This window comes from Aquarana catesbeiana, linkage group LG03, assembly GCF_042186555.1.
Source record: "Aquarana catesbeiana isolate 2022-GZ linkage group LG03, ASM4218655v1, whole genome shotgun sequence".
In the NCBI taxonomy this organism is placed as follows: domain Eukaryota; kingdom Metazoa; phylum Chordata; class Amphibia; order Anura; family Ranidae; genus Aquarana; species Aquarana catesbeiana.
In genome coordinates this window covers 283,769,931-283,787,974 of record NC_133326.1, presented here as the reverse complement: position 1 = coordinate 283,787,974, position 18,044 = coordinate 283,769,931, and the positions used below count along the sequence as shown (strand labels likewise).

At 44.3% G+C, this 18,044-nt stretch overlaps 1 protein-coding gene across 3 annotated transcripts in view; it reads right to left on the bottom strand.

The window, feature by feature from the left end:
• LOC141132124 (early endosome antigen 1-like) overlaps positions 1 to 18,044 on the bottom strand; it is a 186,968-nt gene that overhangs the window by 51,184 nt on the left and 117,740 nt on the right. For all 3 annotated transcript variants that reach the window (XM_073620180.1, XM_073620181.1, XM_073620183.1), the window contains 4 exons: positions 15,976 to 16,131; positions 14,903 to 15,042; positions 4,884 to 5,202; positions 4,651 to 4,752 (listed from right to left, as the gene is read on the bottom strand). In XM_073620180.1, the coding sequence (XP_073476281.1) occupies positions 4,651 to 4,752; positions 4,884 to 5,202; positions 14,903 to 15,042; positions 15,976 to 16,131 (717 nt within the window). The remainder of the gene's footprint in view (positions 1 to 4,650; positions 4,753 to 4,883; positions 5,203 to 14,902; positions 15,043 to 15,975; positions 16,132 to 18,044) is intronic.

Here is an 18,044-nt window from a genome sequence, read left to right as displayed (position 1 = left end):
TTGTGTGGAACTCCGCTTTAATAATTAAACATGGCTTCTTTACAGGAAAGAGCAGCCAACTCCGATAAACTTTTGCAGAGGGTATAGCAACCTAAAACACTATTTCCCTCGTCAGAAGGACCAAGGGAGTATGCTATAATGGTTCAAAGGGCTGTTTTTGCAATACCGACAAAAAACTAAGTTCAAGTCCCAATGGTTCAAGGGAAGTCTAAAGGGCGGAATAAGCCACATTACCGTTTGTATAAAAACCCTGGACCAAAAAATGTGAAGCAAGTCTTTAAAAAAAATACCGATAAGTCAGAGACTTGCCCCTTAATAGTACTCAAGGCTAGCTTCATTTGTAGTTGTAGGAAAAAACAAGAATTCTACCCATGTTATATTTCCGAGGGTGTCAACCCTTGGATTCACACTAGGAAACATAAGCCCTCCAGAGTCTATAATACATGACTCTGGAAGCTGGCTTCATTAATGATGGTAGAAATCACTGACCCGGAGAGACTACGACTCTTCAGAATGTGGGCTTCAATAGCCAAACTGTCAAACATAGAGTTTGTAAGGTAGGATGGAATATCGGCCCCTGTGAGAGTAGGTTTGGCCGTAGTAGAAGGGACCATGGATCCTCCACCGCCATCTTTACGATTTCTGCATACCAGGACCTTCTAGGCCATGCTGGGGCTATAAGAATTACCGGCTTTCTTTCCAGCTTGATCCTGCAAAGAAGCCGTGTTAGCAACTGAATAGGGAAAAAAGCCTAACTCAGTGAAAACTGACCCCATGGGGTCACCACGCATCTGTCTCACATGCGAGTGGATCACTTGTCCTTGACATAAAGTTGACCAACTACATGTTGAACCTGGACGCCAAAAGATCTACGACCGGGATCCCCCATCTTTGGCATATAGCCAGAAAGATTTTGGGGTGAAGGGACCACTCCCCGGGAACAACTGCTGGCAACTCACGTATTCTCTATTCCCGGAATGAAGACTACCGATAGGCAAGGAACATCCTTTTCCACCCAAGCTAGAATATGGTCCACCACTCTCTAAGCTGCTGGACCCTTAGTGCCTCCTTGACGATTGATATAGGCCACAGCTGTGGCATTGTCAGATTGCATCCTGATAGGACAATCCCGTAACCTGAATGTTCCAGGCTTCAGAGCCAGACGCGCTGCCCGAATCTCTAGGATGTTGATGGGCAAGGCTTATTCGGTTCTGGACCACTGTCCCTGGACAGTTGTCTTTTCCAGTACTGCTCCCCGACCTGAAAGGTTGGCATCTGTCGTTACCACTTTCCAGGTAACTGGTATGAAGGTTTTTCCCTTCTGCAGATTCCCGGATACCGAGCCTTAACTGAGGCTCTGGAACACCTTTAGGGACAGCCGCATTGGCAAATCTAGAGCTTGAACCATTTTGTTCTAAGCAGACAGGATACTGTTTTGTAACAGTCTCGAATGGAACTGGGCATAGAGAACTGCTTTGAATGAAGCCACCATCTTTCCTAACAACCTCATGCAAAGGCGAATGGAGGGCTCTCTTTTTAACCTGACCATCTGCACCAGCTCTCTTGTGGCGTTGATCTTTGCCTGAGGCAAGAACACCTTTTTCTGGGCTGTGTCTATGATCAGACCCAAGTACTCCAGCCTTTTCAGCGGTTTTAAGGAAGACTTCTCTAGTTTGAGAATTCAACCCAGATTTTTCAGGTATTTGATTGTAATGCGCACGCTTTGCTCCAAATGAGCCACCAACTGGTCAATTAGCAATAGATCGTCTAGGTACGCCAAGACTGTTAATGCCCTGTGCCCTTAACCTGGCTAGAGGTGGGGCCAGAACTCTTGTAAACACCCGGGGTGCTGTAGTTAGCCCGAAGGGCAAGACTACAGACTGAAAATGCTGCTGTTCTACCTTGAACCGCAGAAACCCTTGGTGAGAGGGAAATATAGGGACATGCAGATATGCATCCCTGATGTCGATAGACGCCAGAGGTTCTCCTCCTTGTAGGATAAAAACCACTGACCTGATCAACGCCATGCAAAAGGAGCGGATCTTCAGGAAATTATTTAGATTCTTTAGATCTAGAATGGGTCTGATATCTCCATTCGGTTTTGGTACCGTAAAGAGGTTTGAATAAAACCCCAAACCTTGCTCCTCTGTGGGGATTTGTATGATCACCTCCTGAGCCAGTAATCGGTCTAGTGCCTGAAACAGAGATTGCCTTTTCCCTGGATCTTTGGGAACGTTTGACCTCAGAAAAAAGAGATGGTGAAAACTCACGAAATTCTAGTTTGTACCTTTGTCCTGAATTTCCTCTTGCCAGACTTCTGAGTATTGCAGAAGTCTTCCCCCCACTCTGGCGAGGGAGGGGCGTCCTTTCATAATGAGGCTTTAGAATTTTTAGAATGTTTTGCAAGTTTCCGCCCCCAGGACTTCTTTTGTGCCTGGGCCTGACCCTGAAGTTTTCCTCTAGAGTCTGACGGCGGAGGCCGTGGCCACTGCCTAGAGGCGGATGCCCCTGGCACAGGAGAAAGAGTCCACTTAAATGAAGGGCGTGTATTCTGGCAAAAGAGTACTTTCCCACTGAAAATCGTTTGGATGTATTTGTCATCACCAAATAGCCGATCCTCATGAAAGGAAACCAGTCAGGAGTTTTTTGCATGGTGCTCCAGCTGACCACTTTTTTAACCACAGGATTCTACGCATGTGTACTAGCACAAGCGAAAGGCGCCTGAAGAATAGAATCTTTAATGGCGTCTATGAAAAACATAATGCTCTTGGTAGTTTGGCCAAATCCCGGGCTTGCTCTACAGGAACCTCTTTAAGGGCCTGCCTAAACTGGTCTTTTAGGGATTGACAGATGCCTATTGCAGCGACTGAGTAACCGCAAGACAAAGAGGATTTTAACAGGCATTTCAAACCTTATCTGTTGGATCCTTAAGCATTGTGCATTGTCTACTGGACAAGTTAGACTTTTATTCACACTGGAAATCGCAGCCTTAACTGCTGGTATATTCCATTTTTTGGTGAATTTCTCCTCCATGGGATAGAGAACTGAGAATCTCTTTGGAGGGAGAAAATGCTTATCCGTGTGATCCCATTCAGCATAAATAAGCTGTTCTAGTAATGAATGGACAGAAAACACATGCAAAGGCTGTGAAGGTTTTAAGGAACCCAAGGAACAAACCGAACTTTCAGCTGACTCCATTAGGGGTAGCATGAAAGTGGAACAAACCATCTCTGTAAGAGATTGTACCAGCAATTTCTCAGATTGCGAGGCTGAAAAGGGTTCATCTACCGTTGTTTCCTCCGGTTTGTCTTCTCTCCTGATCGCCTGAGAGTAACACTTCATCCTCTACCCACCGATCCCCTTGCAAAGGGTCTAAGGTGGGGGAGGGGGATCAAACACGCTTCCTATCCATTTGGATGGAGGATGCGATTAAAGCCGCTAATCTTTCCTCTAGGCCCTGCAGGGCGGAGGAAAAGGAATCTTCACCCACGTATACAGGGACTGAGAGGTGAGTGTACTTTTTCAGTTCCTATGCTTCTTCCCTTACCTTATCCTCACCGCAGGATACTGCTAAAGTCACACAGATCCAAACTTCACCCATCACGGCGGCTGCATTTAGCAAACCTTCAAGGACCAGGTCCCTTTTTATCTTGGTTCCACTCCCTTGGACCTGTATAGCACCCCTCATAAAAAACTTTAGGTAATGTGAGCATGACCAAAAAGCCCTGGGTCCCTGCAAAGGGAGGCATTACAGACAAAAGCTTGTGCTTCGTATACGAGGCCTGGGTACCATCCACCTGGCCTCAGTGGCACTTTGGAAGGATCCGGTCTGTGGAGGCTATTTAAATACAGCATGGATCCCTTCTAGAGCTCCTCAGAGCACATCTTCACTCGTGACCAACACCTTAGATACTGGCGAAAAAACTGAGGTGTTCCCAGTATGGAAGGGGTTATATAAGGCGGTAACTTCCTGTTTAGGGTGTGCCAGTGTCCATCACCTGAAGGTGGTATAACCCACATAGTAATTACTATGGTGCTCTGTGTCCCGTGATGTACGATAAAGAAATGAAAAACGCCTGTAAATGTAACGCGGCTAAATGTGAGTTACCGTGCTTAGCCACGTTTAGAAGCATTTAGAAACGTTTGGCGCTTGAAATGCCTGTAAACTCAACTTCTGAACCCATTTCTTTGCGTTTCAAAAAAAGCCTCTAAACTCAACTGCCTAGAAACGACTGTAAACAACCCTGTGTACATGTGCTGATAAGATAATATAGAGGAAAGTTCAGGAGCAGTTGAAAAAAACACCCAACTGCTCCTAAATGTCCGTTTACCAGCAGCAGTGTACAAGAGGCCTTACAGGTCAAAATCCAAATAGCTAAATGCTCCCCTGTCTAAACAAAGACAAAGTATTTTCTTTTAAATCAAAATAGCTGCATTCTTTTGTGACCAAGCCATCTTAATACACTGTGCATGTATAAGCCATCTGTGCAGACACTGGCAGTCTCACAGTTCTACAGGATAAGTCAGGATGAGCATTACTTTGAGATCCAACAATGTGATTGGATTGACACTAATTCATCTTGTATCTGAATCATATTTGAAAGCTGCCATAAACATGAAGGACCGGAGGCAGAAAATCTAAAGCATTACCTCCACTTTAGCAGCCAGATGAGTCTTAAGCTCCTGGATTTCTTTTACTGTAGCATCTGCCTGTGATTTTAGTTTAACCTTCAATTCGTCACGCGACTTTTCCTGGTAAAAAAAAAAATGATGTGTGCTGAACCATCTTTTGTATAACCTCTTGTAACATTACAAGATATTGAATACAACGGTTATTGAAAGCAGCATCTACATTAAGCTTATGTTATATACTGAATACCTACCATGACCTGAACCAATTCTTTGCCAGTCTGTCTTTCCTTTTCTAGCAATTCTTTAGATTTTTCCAGAGATTCCGTACTCTGGACTAATTTGTCTCTGGTATCTTTGAGCTCCATATGCAAAGTGTCTCTTTCCTGCTTTAGTTTCTCCAGATTTCCAGCAGTCTCTTGTCCTTGCGCTGTAATTTTTTCCAGTTCTTGCTTTGTCCTTTCTACGGTCTCTTTAAGGCTGGTCACTTCTTTGTCTTGTCTTGATATTATCTCTTTGGAGTGCTGCAGGGATTCAGACTTTTTCTGTAACTCCAATTTGGTACTAGAGACCCTGTAAACAAGCAAAGTGCTGGTTAAACATTGGGGGAAAAAAGTTCACAGAGAAAATTGTGTTCCTAGATTTGATGGTAGATTAAGACTACAAGCATCCCATAATGTCAACTAAAAACTTTGTATTACTATCAGTTTACACTAGTACAGGCTAGTACAGCTGTAGACTAATTAAAGCGGAGTTCCACCCACATTTTTAACTTTTCACCATCCAGCAGTAAAGAGTGCATTCATTGCAATTTGGCATATCATTTTTTAAAAAAAACCACTTATTTCTTCATAGTATTCCTACTTCCTCCTCCTCGGGCGCACGCGTCATTTCCGGCTTTGCAATGTCTCCTGGGATATGTGTGTCATCAATCCCAGGAGGCAACAGGCATCGCCGGTGTTAAGCCACTACCCATCAGAATATGCAACCGAAGTGATGTTGCGTTGCGGCCATCTTGGTACACCCGCACTCTTCCGCAGTAAGCCTAGAGTTAGAAGTAGGCAAGCGGACATCTTTATACACCCACCGGAGTCTTGCTTTTCACAGATATTTTTTAACAGTAAACACAGCTTATATATATATATATATATATATATATATATATATATATATATATATATATATATATATATATATATATATATATATATATATATAATATATTTCACTATATAAGCTGAGTTCACTGTTAAAAATAACTGTGAAAATTAAGACTCCGGTGGGTGTATAAAGATGTCCGCTTGCCGACTTCTAACTCTAGGCTTACTGCGGAAGAGGGCGGGTGTACCAAGATGGCCGCGACGCCACGTCAATTCGGTTGCATAGTCTGATGGGTAGTGGCTTTCTGACAGGTCACTGGATCGAAGCATCGAGAGATTAAGAGGTGCATGCTGGGCATACAGCATCACCATATCCCGGAAGAGACTGCTAGTGGGCTTCTCATGTGCCCACAGTAGAGATGGAAGCGCTCTGCAAAGCAAAAATAAACAGTAAGTCATTTTAAAAAAACGTGAATTGAGCGGCGATATGTTAAATCACATGGATTTAATGTTTTAATATAGAGAAAAAGAACGATTACATAAAAAAAACTCTGCTTTAATCTACAACCCCAATTCCAAAAACAGTGGGACATTGTGCAAAATCTACATAAAAACAGAATGCAATTATTTGCAAATCTCATAAACCCATATTTTATTGACAATAGAAAGGACCAAGCGCCCATGGTTGCCAAACAGAATGTCAAATTTAAATTCGACTGCCCACAGAACAGTTTTCCACTTTGCAACAGACCATTTTAAATGAGCTTTGGCCCAGAGAGGACGGGGGAATTTCTGGATCATGTTCAGATATGGTGACTTCTTTGCATGATAGAGCTTTACCTGTCATTTTTGGATGGCATGGTGAACTGTGTTCACATACAGGAATTTTTTTAATTATTCCATAGCCCATGCAGTGATGTCCATCACAGAACCATGCCAATTTTTAATGCAGTGCAGTTTGAGAGCCTGAACATCACTGGCATCATATTTTATCCTTTGCACAAAGAGATATTTCCATATTGTCAAAATCTTTTGATAATACAGCTTAGTGAGCGCGTCACCCGACCTCTCTCCGGCATTTTTACACCACTGGGAATCTGACCTTTACAACCCAACAGGCAAACAAGATTCTCCAACTGGCTCACAAATCTTCCATTGAATAAGTGTCAGGAAACTGGATACAAGATACTAGCCAGATGGTATTGTGCACCATATGTGTTACATAAAATAGATTGCAACATTCCTGACACCTGTTGGCACTGCACCAAAGAAGTTGGTATGACAGCTCACATTCTCCGGTACTGTCCCAAAATACATCCCTTCTGGGAGGACGTGAAAGCTAGAATTACACAATTGACTTCCGTCGACTTAAGTGGGAATCTGGAAGCATGTCTGCTCCACCTGACAGACATACCCATCCAGACATACAAGGCTAGATCTCTCACTATCCACTTGGTGAATGCAGCCAAGGCTTGCATTTCATCCATGTGGAAGCAAACGCATCCTCTGACTAGATCACCGTGGTATTCCAAAATCAACTATATTTTCCATCTAGAAGACTTAACGGCTATCATTCACATACTGAGGAATAATTTAGAGAGAAGTGGAGGCCCTGGAGATACTTTACCTGCACCAATAGTTACCTTGAGGTGATGTTCTAATCTGAATCCGAGCTGCCCTAAGCAATTGGTCTGGTATTTATCTACCTTTTAAAACCATTCTAGAGGCACCCCCGAAGAATGTCCCCCTCTCCCCCCCATGTTTCATAATTGGTTATAAAATTTTGCAAACAGGTAATTTTTCTCCTTCATTGATATGCGCTGATGAGGGGGCACTGGTGGGCACTGATAGGCTGCACTGGTGGGCACTGATAGGCACAAATAAGGCGGTACTGATGGGCACAGAAAAGGCAGCACTGATTGCCACTGATAAGATGGCACTGATGGGCCCTGATGGGTGGCACTTATGGGCACTGGTAGGTGACACTGATGGGCAGCACTGTTGATGAGGCACTGATTGGTGACACTGATAGATGGCACTGTGGGTACTGATGGGTGGCACTGTTGTGCACTGGTAGGTGGCACAGGTGGGCACAGATGAGCTGGCGGGAGCTCTCCTTGATCGAGACCGATGTCCCTCAGAGCCGCCGGTGATCAGCTTTTTTTTTTTCGCCTCACACTATCAACGCGAGGAGAAAAAATAGCCGATTACCGACTCTGTTTACATCACATGATCAGCTGTCATTGGCTGCCAGCTGATCACGTGGTAAGGGGTCGAGATCGACCCCTTACTCTGATCTGTGGTCAGCCGAGTCTCAAAGACTTGTTGATCACAGAGTGTGCCCTGCAGGGGGCGCGCAGGCCGCTCGAGCACGGGAGGACGTCTACCAACGCCCTCCCGACAAAGTAGGTCCGCGCTGTAGCTGTCATTCGGCTATAGCGCAGATCTGAAGAAGTTAAGGATCCAGCAGGCACTTTTAAAGACCTGGCAAACAAGAGATTCCAGAAACAGTGGAAGGAAAAGGCTAAATAAATGTAGATGTCAGCGGTTTCTTTAACCACTTGAGCCCCGGACCATTATGCTGCCTAAGGACCAGAGGTCTTTTTCCAATTTGGCACTGCGTCGCTTTAACTGCTAATTGCGCGGTCATGCAATGCTGTACCCAAACGAAATTTGCGTCCTTTTCTTCCCACAAATAGAGCTTTCTTTTGATGGTATTTGATCACCTCTGCAGTTTTTATTTTTTGCGCTATAAACGGAAAAAGACCGAAAATTTTGAAAAAAAATGATATTTTCTACTTTTTGTTATAAAAAAAATCCAATAAACTCAATTTTAGTCATACATTTAGGCCAAAATGTATTCGGCCACATGTCTTTGGTAAAAAAAATGTCAATAAGCGTATATTTATTGGTTTGCGCAAAAGTTATAGCGTCTACAAACTAGGGTACATTTTCTGGAATTTACACAGCTTTTAGTTTATGACTGCCTATGTCATTTCTTGAGGTGCTAAAATGGCAGGGCAGTACAAAACCCCCCCAAATGACCCCATTTTGGAAAGTAGACACCCCAAGGAAATTGCTGATAGGCATGTTGAACCCATTGAATATTTATTTTTTTTGTCCCAAGTGATTGAATAATGACAAAAAAAAAAAAAAAAAAAAATATTTACAAAAAGTTGTCACTAAATGATATATTGCTCACACAGGCCATGGGCATATGTGGAATTGCACCCCAAAATATATTCAGCTACTTCTCCTGAGTACGGGGATACCACATGTGTGGGACTTTTTGGGAGCCTAGCCGCGTATGGGACCCCGAAAACCAATCACCGCCTTCAGGATTTCTAAGGGTGTAACTTTTTGATTTCACTCTTCACTGCCTATCACAGTTTCGGAGGCCATGGAATGCCCAGGTGGCACAACCCCCCCCCAAATGACCCCATTTTGGAAAGTAGACACCCCAAGCTATTTGCTGAGAGGCATATTGAGTCCATGGAATATTTTATATTTTGACACAAGTTGCGGGAAAGTGACACTTTTTTTTTTTTTTTTTTTTTTTTTGCACAAAGTTGTCACTAAATGATATATTGCTCACACAGGCCATGGGCCTATGTGGAATTGCACCCCAAAATACATTTAGCTGCTTCTCCTGAGTACGGGGATACCACATGTGTGAGACTTTTTGGGAGCCTAGCCGCGTACGGGACCCCGAAAACCAATCACCGCCTTCAGCGTTTTTAAGGGCGTGAATTTTTGATTTTACTCTTCACTGCCTAACACCGTTTCGGAGGCCATGGAATGCCCAGGTGGCACAAAACCCCCCCAAATGACCCCATTTTGGAAAGTAGACACCCCAAGCTATTTGCTGAGAGGCATGGTGAGTATTTTGCAGCTCTCATTTGTTTTTGAAAATGAAGAAAGACAAGAAAAAACTTTTTTTTTTTTTCTTTTTTCAAATTTCAAAACTTTGTGACAAAAAGTGAGGTCTGCAAAATACTCACTATACCTCTCAGCAAATAGCTTGGGGTGTCTACTTTCCAAAATGGGGTCATTTGGGGGGGTTTTGTGCCACCTGGGCATTCCATGGCCTCCGAAACTGTGATAGGCAGTGAAGAGTGAAATCAAAAATTCACGCCCTTAGAAAGCCTGAAGGCGGTGCTTGGTTTTCGGGGTCCCGTACGCGGCTAGGCTCCCAAAAAGTCTCACACATGTGGTATCCCCGTACTCAGGAGAAGCAGCAGAATGTATTTTGGGGTGTAATTTCACATATTCCCATGGCATGTTTGAGCAATATATCATTTAGTGACAACTTTGTGCAAAAAAAAAAAAAAAAAAAAAAAATTTGTCTCTTTCCCGCAACTTGTGTCGCAATATAAAATATTCCATGGACTCGACATGCCTCTCAGCAAATAGCTTGGGGTGTCTACTTTCCAAAATGGGGTCATTTGGGGGGGGTTTTGAACTGTCCTGGCATTTTATGCACAACATTTAGAAGCTTATGTCACACATCACCCACTCTTCTAACCACTTGAAGACAAAGCCCTTTCTGACACTTATTTTTTACATGAAAAAGTTTTTTTTTTTTGCAAGAAAATTACTTTGAACCCCCAAACATTATATATTTTTTTAAAGCAAATGCCCTACAGATTAAAATGGTGGGTGTTTCATTTTTTTTTTTCACACAGTATTTGCGCAGCGATTTTTCAAACGCATTTTTTGGGGAAAAAACACACTTTTTTAAATTTTAATGCACTAAAACACACTATATTGCCCAAATGTTTGATGAAATAAAAAAGATGATCTTAGACCGAGTACATGGATACCAAACATGACATGCTTTACAATTGCGCACAAACGTGCAGTGGCAACAAAATAAATACATTTTTAAAAGCCTTTAAAAGCCTTTACAGGTTACCACTTTAGATTTGCAGAGGAGGTCTACTGCAAAAATTACTGCCCTCGATCTGACCTTCGCGGCGATACCTCACATGCATGGTGCAATTGCTGTTTACGTTTGACGACAGACCGCCGCTTGCGTTCGCCTTAGCGCAAGAGCAGGGGGCGACAGGGGTGCTTTTTTTTTTTTTTTTTTTTTTTTTCTTTATTATTTTTTTGCTTTTTTATCTTATTTTTAAACTGTTCCTTTCATTTTTTTTTTTTTTTAAATCATTTTTATTGTTATCTCGGGGAATGTAAATATCCCCTATGATAGCAATAGGTAGTGACAGGTACTCTTTTTTGAAAAAATTGGGGTCTATTAGACCCTAGATCTCTCCTCTGCCTTCAAAGCATCTGACCACACCAAGATCGGTGTGATAAAATGCTTCCCCAATTTCCCAATGGCGCTATTTACATCCGGCGAAATCTAAGTCATAAAATGCTCGTAGCTTCCGGTTTCTTAGGCCATAGAGATGTTTGGAGCCACTCTTGTCTCTGATCAGCTCTATGGTCAGCTGGCTGAATCACCGGCTGCATTCTCAGGTTCCCTGTTGAGACAGGAGAGCCAGAGAAAAACACGGAAGACGGTGGTGGGGGGGGGGGGGCATTCCCTCCCACGGCTTGTAAAGGCAGTCTAGAGGCTAATTAGCCGCTAGGATTGCTTTTACATGAAAGCCGACCGCTGGCTGAAAAGAATGATACCAAGATGATACCTAAACCTGCAGGCATCATTCTGGTATAACCACTCAAAGTCGTGAATGGCGTACCTGAAGACAAAAAAATGGTTAACAATAAAGCACAGTAAACAGTAAAGTATAAATAATTACATACCTGAAAAACAAACATGATAAAACATAATAACAATAACAATAAAACACTGCAGAATAGAATACAGTAAAAAAAGAGCAGAACAATAGAGAGAGAGAATAGAGAGAGAGAACAATAAAACGACAACTATTTTTTTTTATTTTATATATATATATTTTTTTTTTTACACTTTTTTGTAACTAACTTTTATAACGGTAACCGGTTCCAGGTTCGGGTCTCTCAAAATGCGATGGCATCTTGGGAGACCCTGTGAAAGTGTGCCTAGTCTGTGCAATGCTGTACCCTACGCTAATACTCAACTAGTGAATGGTAGCGTTCAAAACATTCACCAATGCAAAGACCAGGATTGTCAGGACAGGAGGGACAATAATAGCGGGTGTCACGCCTATATTCGCGCTTGCTGCAGACACAACATCTTTTTGGGGGGGTTCGTTGGGTAGGGGTACTCGGGAGGACATAAAGAAAATGCCTCTCATGCAGCCGACTGCATTTGGTTGGGGATGTGAATGAGGGAAGTACGGGCGCTGCAGAAGTGGTGGGTTCCCAATTAGGATTGGCGAATGCAGCAGGAAGGGCATTATGGGCACGACGGGCCTGTGTTTGTCTTCTTGGTGGCAGCGGGACACTACTTGTGCTTGCCACCTCACCAGCTTGAACTGCACTTATGGGACTCGCCACGTCACCAAGTGTTACTGCAGCGCTGGTTTGACTACGACCGGGGTGTACTACGCCGCTGGTGCTTGCCAGTTCAATAAAAAGCTTCCAAAAAAACTGTTAGCGATCGCAGGGATCAGGTCTGACTCTGCGAACGCTGCAGTTATGCGTTTAGTGTTTTGTAAGTGTCAGTGATCGATCGATACTGCACTTGGGTGGGCTGGACTGGGCCGGGCGGAGGGGCAAAACGCAGGTGCTAGCAGGTATCTGGGCTGATCCCGCTAACACTGCGTTTTTGGGAACCCTAAACTGCTGGGGACGCTAGTATAGATCTGATCGGATCAGATATTGATCCGTTCAGATACTATACCACTAAAGGAGGCGTATGCTGCGTGCGTGGGTGTTAGTGGTACTGGCGCTAACCTGACGCTGCCTGGGGCCGGTGCTTGCTAGTTCACCAAAATTCTACCAAAAAAACTGTTAGCGATCGCAGGGATCAGGCCTGACTCTGCGAACGCTGCAGTTATGCGTTTAGTGCCTTGTAAGTGACAGTGATCGATCGATACTGCACTTGGGTGGGCTGGGCTGGGCCGGGCGGAGGGGCACAACGCAGGTGCTAGCAGGTATCTGGGCTGATCCCGCTAACACTGCGTTTTTGGGAACCCTAAACTGCTGGGGACGCTAGTATAGATCTGATCGGATCAGATATTGATCTGATCAGATACTATACCACTAAGGGAGGTGTACGGTGCGTGCGTGGGTGTTAGCGCTACTGGCGCTAACCTGACGCTGCCTGGTGCTTGCTTGCCAGTTCACCAAAATGCTACCAAAAAAACTGTTAGCGATCGTAGGGATCAGGCCTGACTCTGCGAACGCTGCAGTTATGCGTTTAGTGTTTTGTAAGTGACAGTGATCGATCGATACTGCACTTGGGTGGGCTGGGCGGAGGGGCAAAACGCAGGTGCTAGCGGGTATCTGGGCTGATCCCGCTAACACTGTGTTTTTGGGAACCCTAAACTGCTGGGGACGCCAGTATAGATCTGATCGGATCAGATATTGATCCGATCAGATACTATACCACTAAGGGAGGCGCATGCTGCGTGCGTGGGTGTTAGCGGTACTGGCGCTAATCTGACGCTGCCTGGGGCGACGCATATCACCGCCGGGCGATCAGGGGGCTAAACCTTTATTCGGTAATAAACGGCGGGTGCCCTGACACTATAAAAAATAAACAAACTAACCAGCGTCACCCGTAACGGTTATACGGTGATCAGTGGTGAAAGGGTTAACTAGGGGGCAATCAAGGGGTTAAAACATTTATTAGGTAGTATATGGGGGTCCCTGTCACTATAAAACGCTGACGGCGAACCTAAATATTTACCTCACTAACTAGCGTCACCAGTGACACTAATACAGCGATCAGAAAAATGATCGCTTAGCGACACTGGCGATGGGGGGTGATCAAGGGGTTAAAACTTTATTAGGGGGGGTTAGGGGGGTATCCTAGACCTAAAGGGGGGTAATACTCACTGTCCCAACACTGTAACTGTCACAAACTGACACTATGCAGTAATCAGAAAAAAAAAAAAAAAAACCTGCTGGTGTCAGTTTGTGACAGGGGGGGGGGGGGTGATTGGGGGGGGATCGGGGGGGGGATCGGGGTGTTTTGTATGCCTGGCATGTTCTACTGTGTGTGTAGTGTGTTGTGCACTTACATTGATGTCTTCTCCCCTCGGCGCTGGAACGGAATACCGAGCCGAGGGGAGATGACATCATTTCCTTTGCTGCTGTTTAGCATACAGCAGCAAAGGAGTGTTCCCATTGGCCGGCGGCGATCGCGAGGGGGGGGGCCACGAACGGATGGCCTCCCCCTCATCTCGGATCGCCGGGGAACAGAACGGGACCGCTTCGGGCACCGGGGGGGGGTCCGATCGGACCCCCCACCCGCGAGAGGCAAATCACGTACATGTACGTGATTTTGCCTGCCCGTGCCGCCTTGCCGACGTAAATCGGCGTTAGGCGGTCCTTAAGTGGTTAAAGGGATAAATTCCGTTTTCGGATAAAAGAAAGTCTAAATAACAAAGAAACATTGACTTAAATGAGTTGTAAAGGCAAAAGGTTTTTTATCTTAATGCATTCTATGCATTAAGATAAAAAACCTTCTGTGTGTAGCAGCCCCCCAGCACCACCTAATTACCTACCTGAGCTCCTTCTCTCTCCAGCGATGTCCATGATCCCCTCAGCCATCCAGTACACTCCTCCTGACTGGCTGAGACAGAGCAGTGGCACCATAGGCCATTGTCAATCAAAGTCAGTCAGCCAATCAGGGTAGAGAGGGGGCGGGGCCAGGTCAAGGCTCCGTGTCTGAATGGAAAAACGGAGCTCTGACTCGGCTTGGGTGCCCCCTGTAGCAAGCTGCTGGCTGAGGGGCATTCAAAGGAGGGAGGGGCCAGGAACAGCAAAGAGGGACCCGAGAAGAGGAGGATATGGGCTGCTCTGTGCAAAACCAACTGCACAGAGGAGGTAAGTATAACATGTTTGTTATTAAAAAAAATAAATAAAAAAGGGACTTTGCAATCACTTTAAGTGGTGGAAAATTGTGCTGTGGGATTGGGTCAATGTACATACAAGGCCTCTATGGTGGCCTAGAAGGTAATGAGGGACATCGCTTTTTTTTTTTTTGAACTTGCACTTTATAGGTGCATTTATTGTCCTGTGTCAAACAATGAGCAAACATAAAAACTGTGACTTACAATCCCTTCTCTTCCTCTAGCTGTTTGCTGAGTTCAGACACTTTCAACTCCAGCTGGGAGCACTGCTGCTTTTGTTGCTGAAGATCTTGAACTGTCTGCTCACGACTTGTTTTTAAACTTACCAAGTCAGCTTCCATTTTCTGCAAATGCAAGAAAGCAATATCTGTTACAATCACTTCATCTAACTTAGCCATTTTATATCACTTAACTTAAAGTGGTTGTAAACCCTTACATATACCCAGTGAAATAACTAGCCTCAGGTGATATACAGAGATCAAACAAATCCTCCTACATAAGTTGTACCACTTTATCTGCAGTCTTCTCATCTCTACATCCAGACTGTACACAGGATTTCTGAGCTTACAGAGGAAGAATGCAGGAATCTGATGTCACATACACTGCACAGCTCAGAGAGGACCTGAGTTGAGGGAAGGGACCCCCCCCCCCCTTACACAATCTCATAGGAGAGCATGCACAGCTCAAGCGGTCAATTAGGGGCTGTGTGCTGGAGGCCGCACGCCCTCAAGCCATTGCTGTCAGCACAGCCAATGTAGAGAGAGGGACGCTGCTCTAGGTCGGTCCACTGCTGCTGAACCTTACATACACTCCGACCAGGTGCCAGCCCAGCTTGCAGACAAGAAAAGGAAAATCTGCATGGCTACACTCCAGGAATAAAAAAACAGATTTATTGTAGAAAACGCAACATACAAAAAAGCAGTAAGATCACAGTGGGCAACTGAAAGGTTGAAGTGTTTCACACTTGCCTTAGCTCTTAATCATAACCTAAAGTCAGCACAGCCTTTTTGAGTTGAGAATAGTTAGGAATAAAGTTTTGTGCTTATTCCTATTCCTCTACATAAAACTAGCATTTAACCATTGCGGTGTAGAGGGTGTCCCCACAGAAAGTGTAACTTTTTTCTAGCCCAAAGTTCAGCTTTAATGGAGTATAATGATCACTGGTTTCTTAAAACAAGTTCAAAAGGAGCCATTGTTAAAAATGGATCTAAAATAACATTTTGCTTTTTAAAATTGCAACCACCACATCCACAAGGAGGTCATCTTTAATATCTCACTTTAATTTGCCCTTCAAGTGCTTCAGCCTTTTGTTCCATAGTGAGGTATTTCTCTTTATATTCCTTAATACTCTGCTCCAGCTGAGTGCAGTGCTCCTGCTTTTCTTGTAACTTTGCTGTTACTTGTTCAAGCTGAGTGCTGACTTTATTTAATTCCTAAAAAGAAAAAATGCATGTTTCATCAGATGCAATAAAAAAAAATCAAGCATTATTATAAGATTGTGTATTTTAAATGAGGGGCACAGCATGACATAATGTAGGCCATACTCTAAGAAAAAACAGAGAGCATACATTTTATGGGTCACTACCCCTCAGTAAATTAAAAAAAAACAAACAAACAAAAAAAAAAACTTTTCAATTACAAGTACTGTAGTATGTTGGCTCTCTGTGGGGAGCCTGCAAGCACTGACAGGTGAAAAATCCTTACCCACAAGTATACCCAAAACTTAAACCTTCACCTACATAAACTATCCCTATAATGAGTCCTTAATCTCTCATTTAACACTTAAAATTGAAAGAACTGAATGAAAAAAGTTATTGTTACCCTTTACAGCTCTGTCCTCAGCTGCTTCCTTGCTCCAGTGTCACGGGTCCTCTATGTGCAGAGCGATATTAATGTAATTTTTCCCAGCCTGTCACTTAGGCCTCATTCACACGAGGCGGATTCCGTTTCCACAGAGCCCGCCTCAGTCCGCCGGCTCAGCGGGAGATTTCTCCGTTGATCTCTGCTGAGCCGGCGGATGACAGGTCCCTCTCTGCTCACTGAGCGGGGAGGGGCTTGTCAGGCGCCGCTGCTGCCTATGGAGGGATCGGATGAAAACGGACAGCATGTCCGTTTTCGTCAGATCTCACCAAATCCGATAGCGACGGATCTGGACGTAGGGCCATCCGTCTGCTTTTAGCGGATCGGACGGGGTCGGATGTCAGCGGACATGTCTCCGCTGACATCCGTCGCTCCATTGGCTAACATGGAGCGCTCGTTCAGGTCCGCCGTAAAAACTGACAGGCGGACCTAAACGGTCCGATCGTGTGAAAGGGGCCACACCACATTATCACACAGGCTGGGCTCACAATATTCCATGAAGAGCGGCGTTTAGATGTCATTACGTGCCCACTAGTCCAGAAGGAATGCCCTCTCCTGCTGGCATTGAGACTGCGAAGGAAGCAGCTGTGTATTCACAGGAAAGGCTAGAAAACTGCAGGCTGCTTTTTAATCTAAAAAAAAAAATGAAAAACCCTGAGAGCCCTGGGGAGGTTTCAGATGGTGAGGGGATTGTCATCTGGTGATCTAGCCAGTAAGTCTGTTGTTTTTCAACAGAAATGTTTGCAGTTACAGGGATGAGACAGACTATTTAACACTGGCAGGGGTGCTTAAAATAATCAGCTTTTATAAATGTAAAACCGTTATCCCAAAAAGGAAAAAAAAATCTGTTTGCTGTAACTGATTTTAAAGTATTAGCTGGAGTTAAGCTTCAATTTGTTACTGTATTCAAATCTTCTAGTATCTAACGCTCCCCTACACCAGTCTAACAACGCTGCTGTCCAAATCTGCCCCCTGTGCTCATTCATCCAGAGTAGTGTCTGTACAGGAAGTGTGTTACTGGCCAGATCACTAGGAGAAAACAGAAGAAAAAAAAAAAAGAGCCTAAAAAAAGATAAAACTAATACAGCCACTACATCTAAAGATCAGTAAGCGGCAATATATTATATTTTTGGTTTTGGGTGTAATATAGCTTTAACCTGACCCAGAAAATTAAAAGAACCTATTGCTTAAAGCTGTGTTCTATTGCGTACCTATTGCGTAAACCTATGAACGAAAAATGCATTTGCATCTTACCAATCCTTACATGTGCTGGCTGCATTGTTTTTCTTTTTTTAGCATTTTTTTCCTCTACATTTTCACCTAGGGATCCAGCCTGTACCACACTTCCTGTCTTAGGGTGGCCCCTTCCTCTAAGGAGGAGCAACAAAAACACCTTAGGACAGCAGCACTGTCAATCTTAGAAGAGTGTAGTGTTAGCAGGAGGGAGGGGGGGGGGGCATGAAGTGTTAGATAGTCAACTCAAACT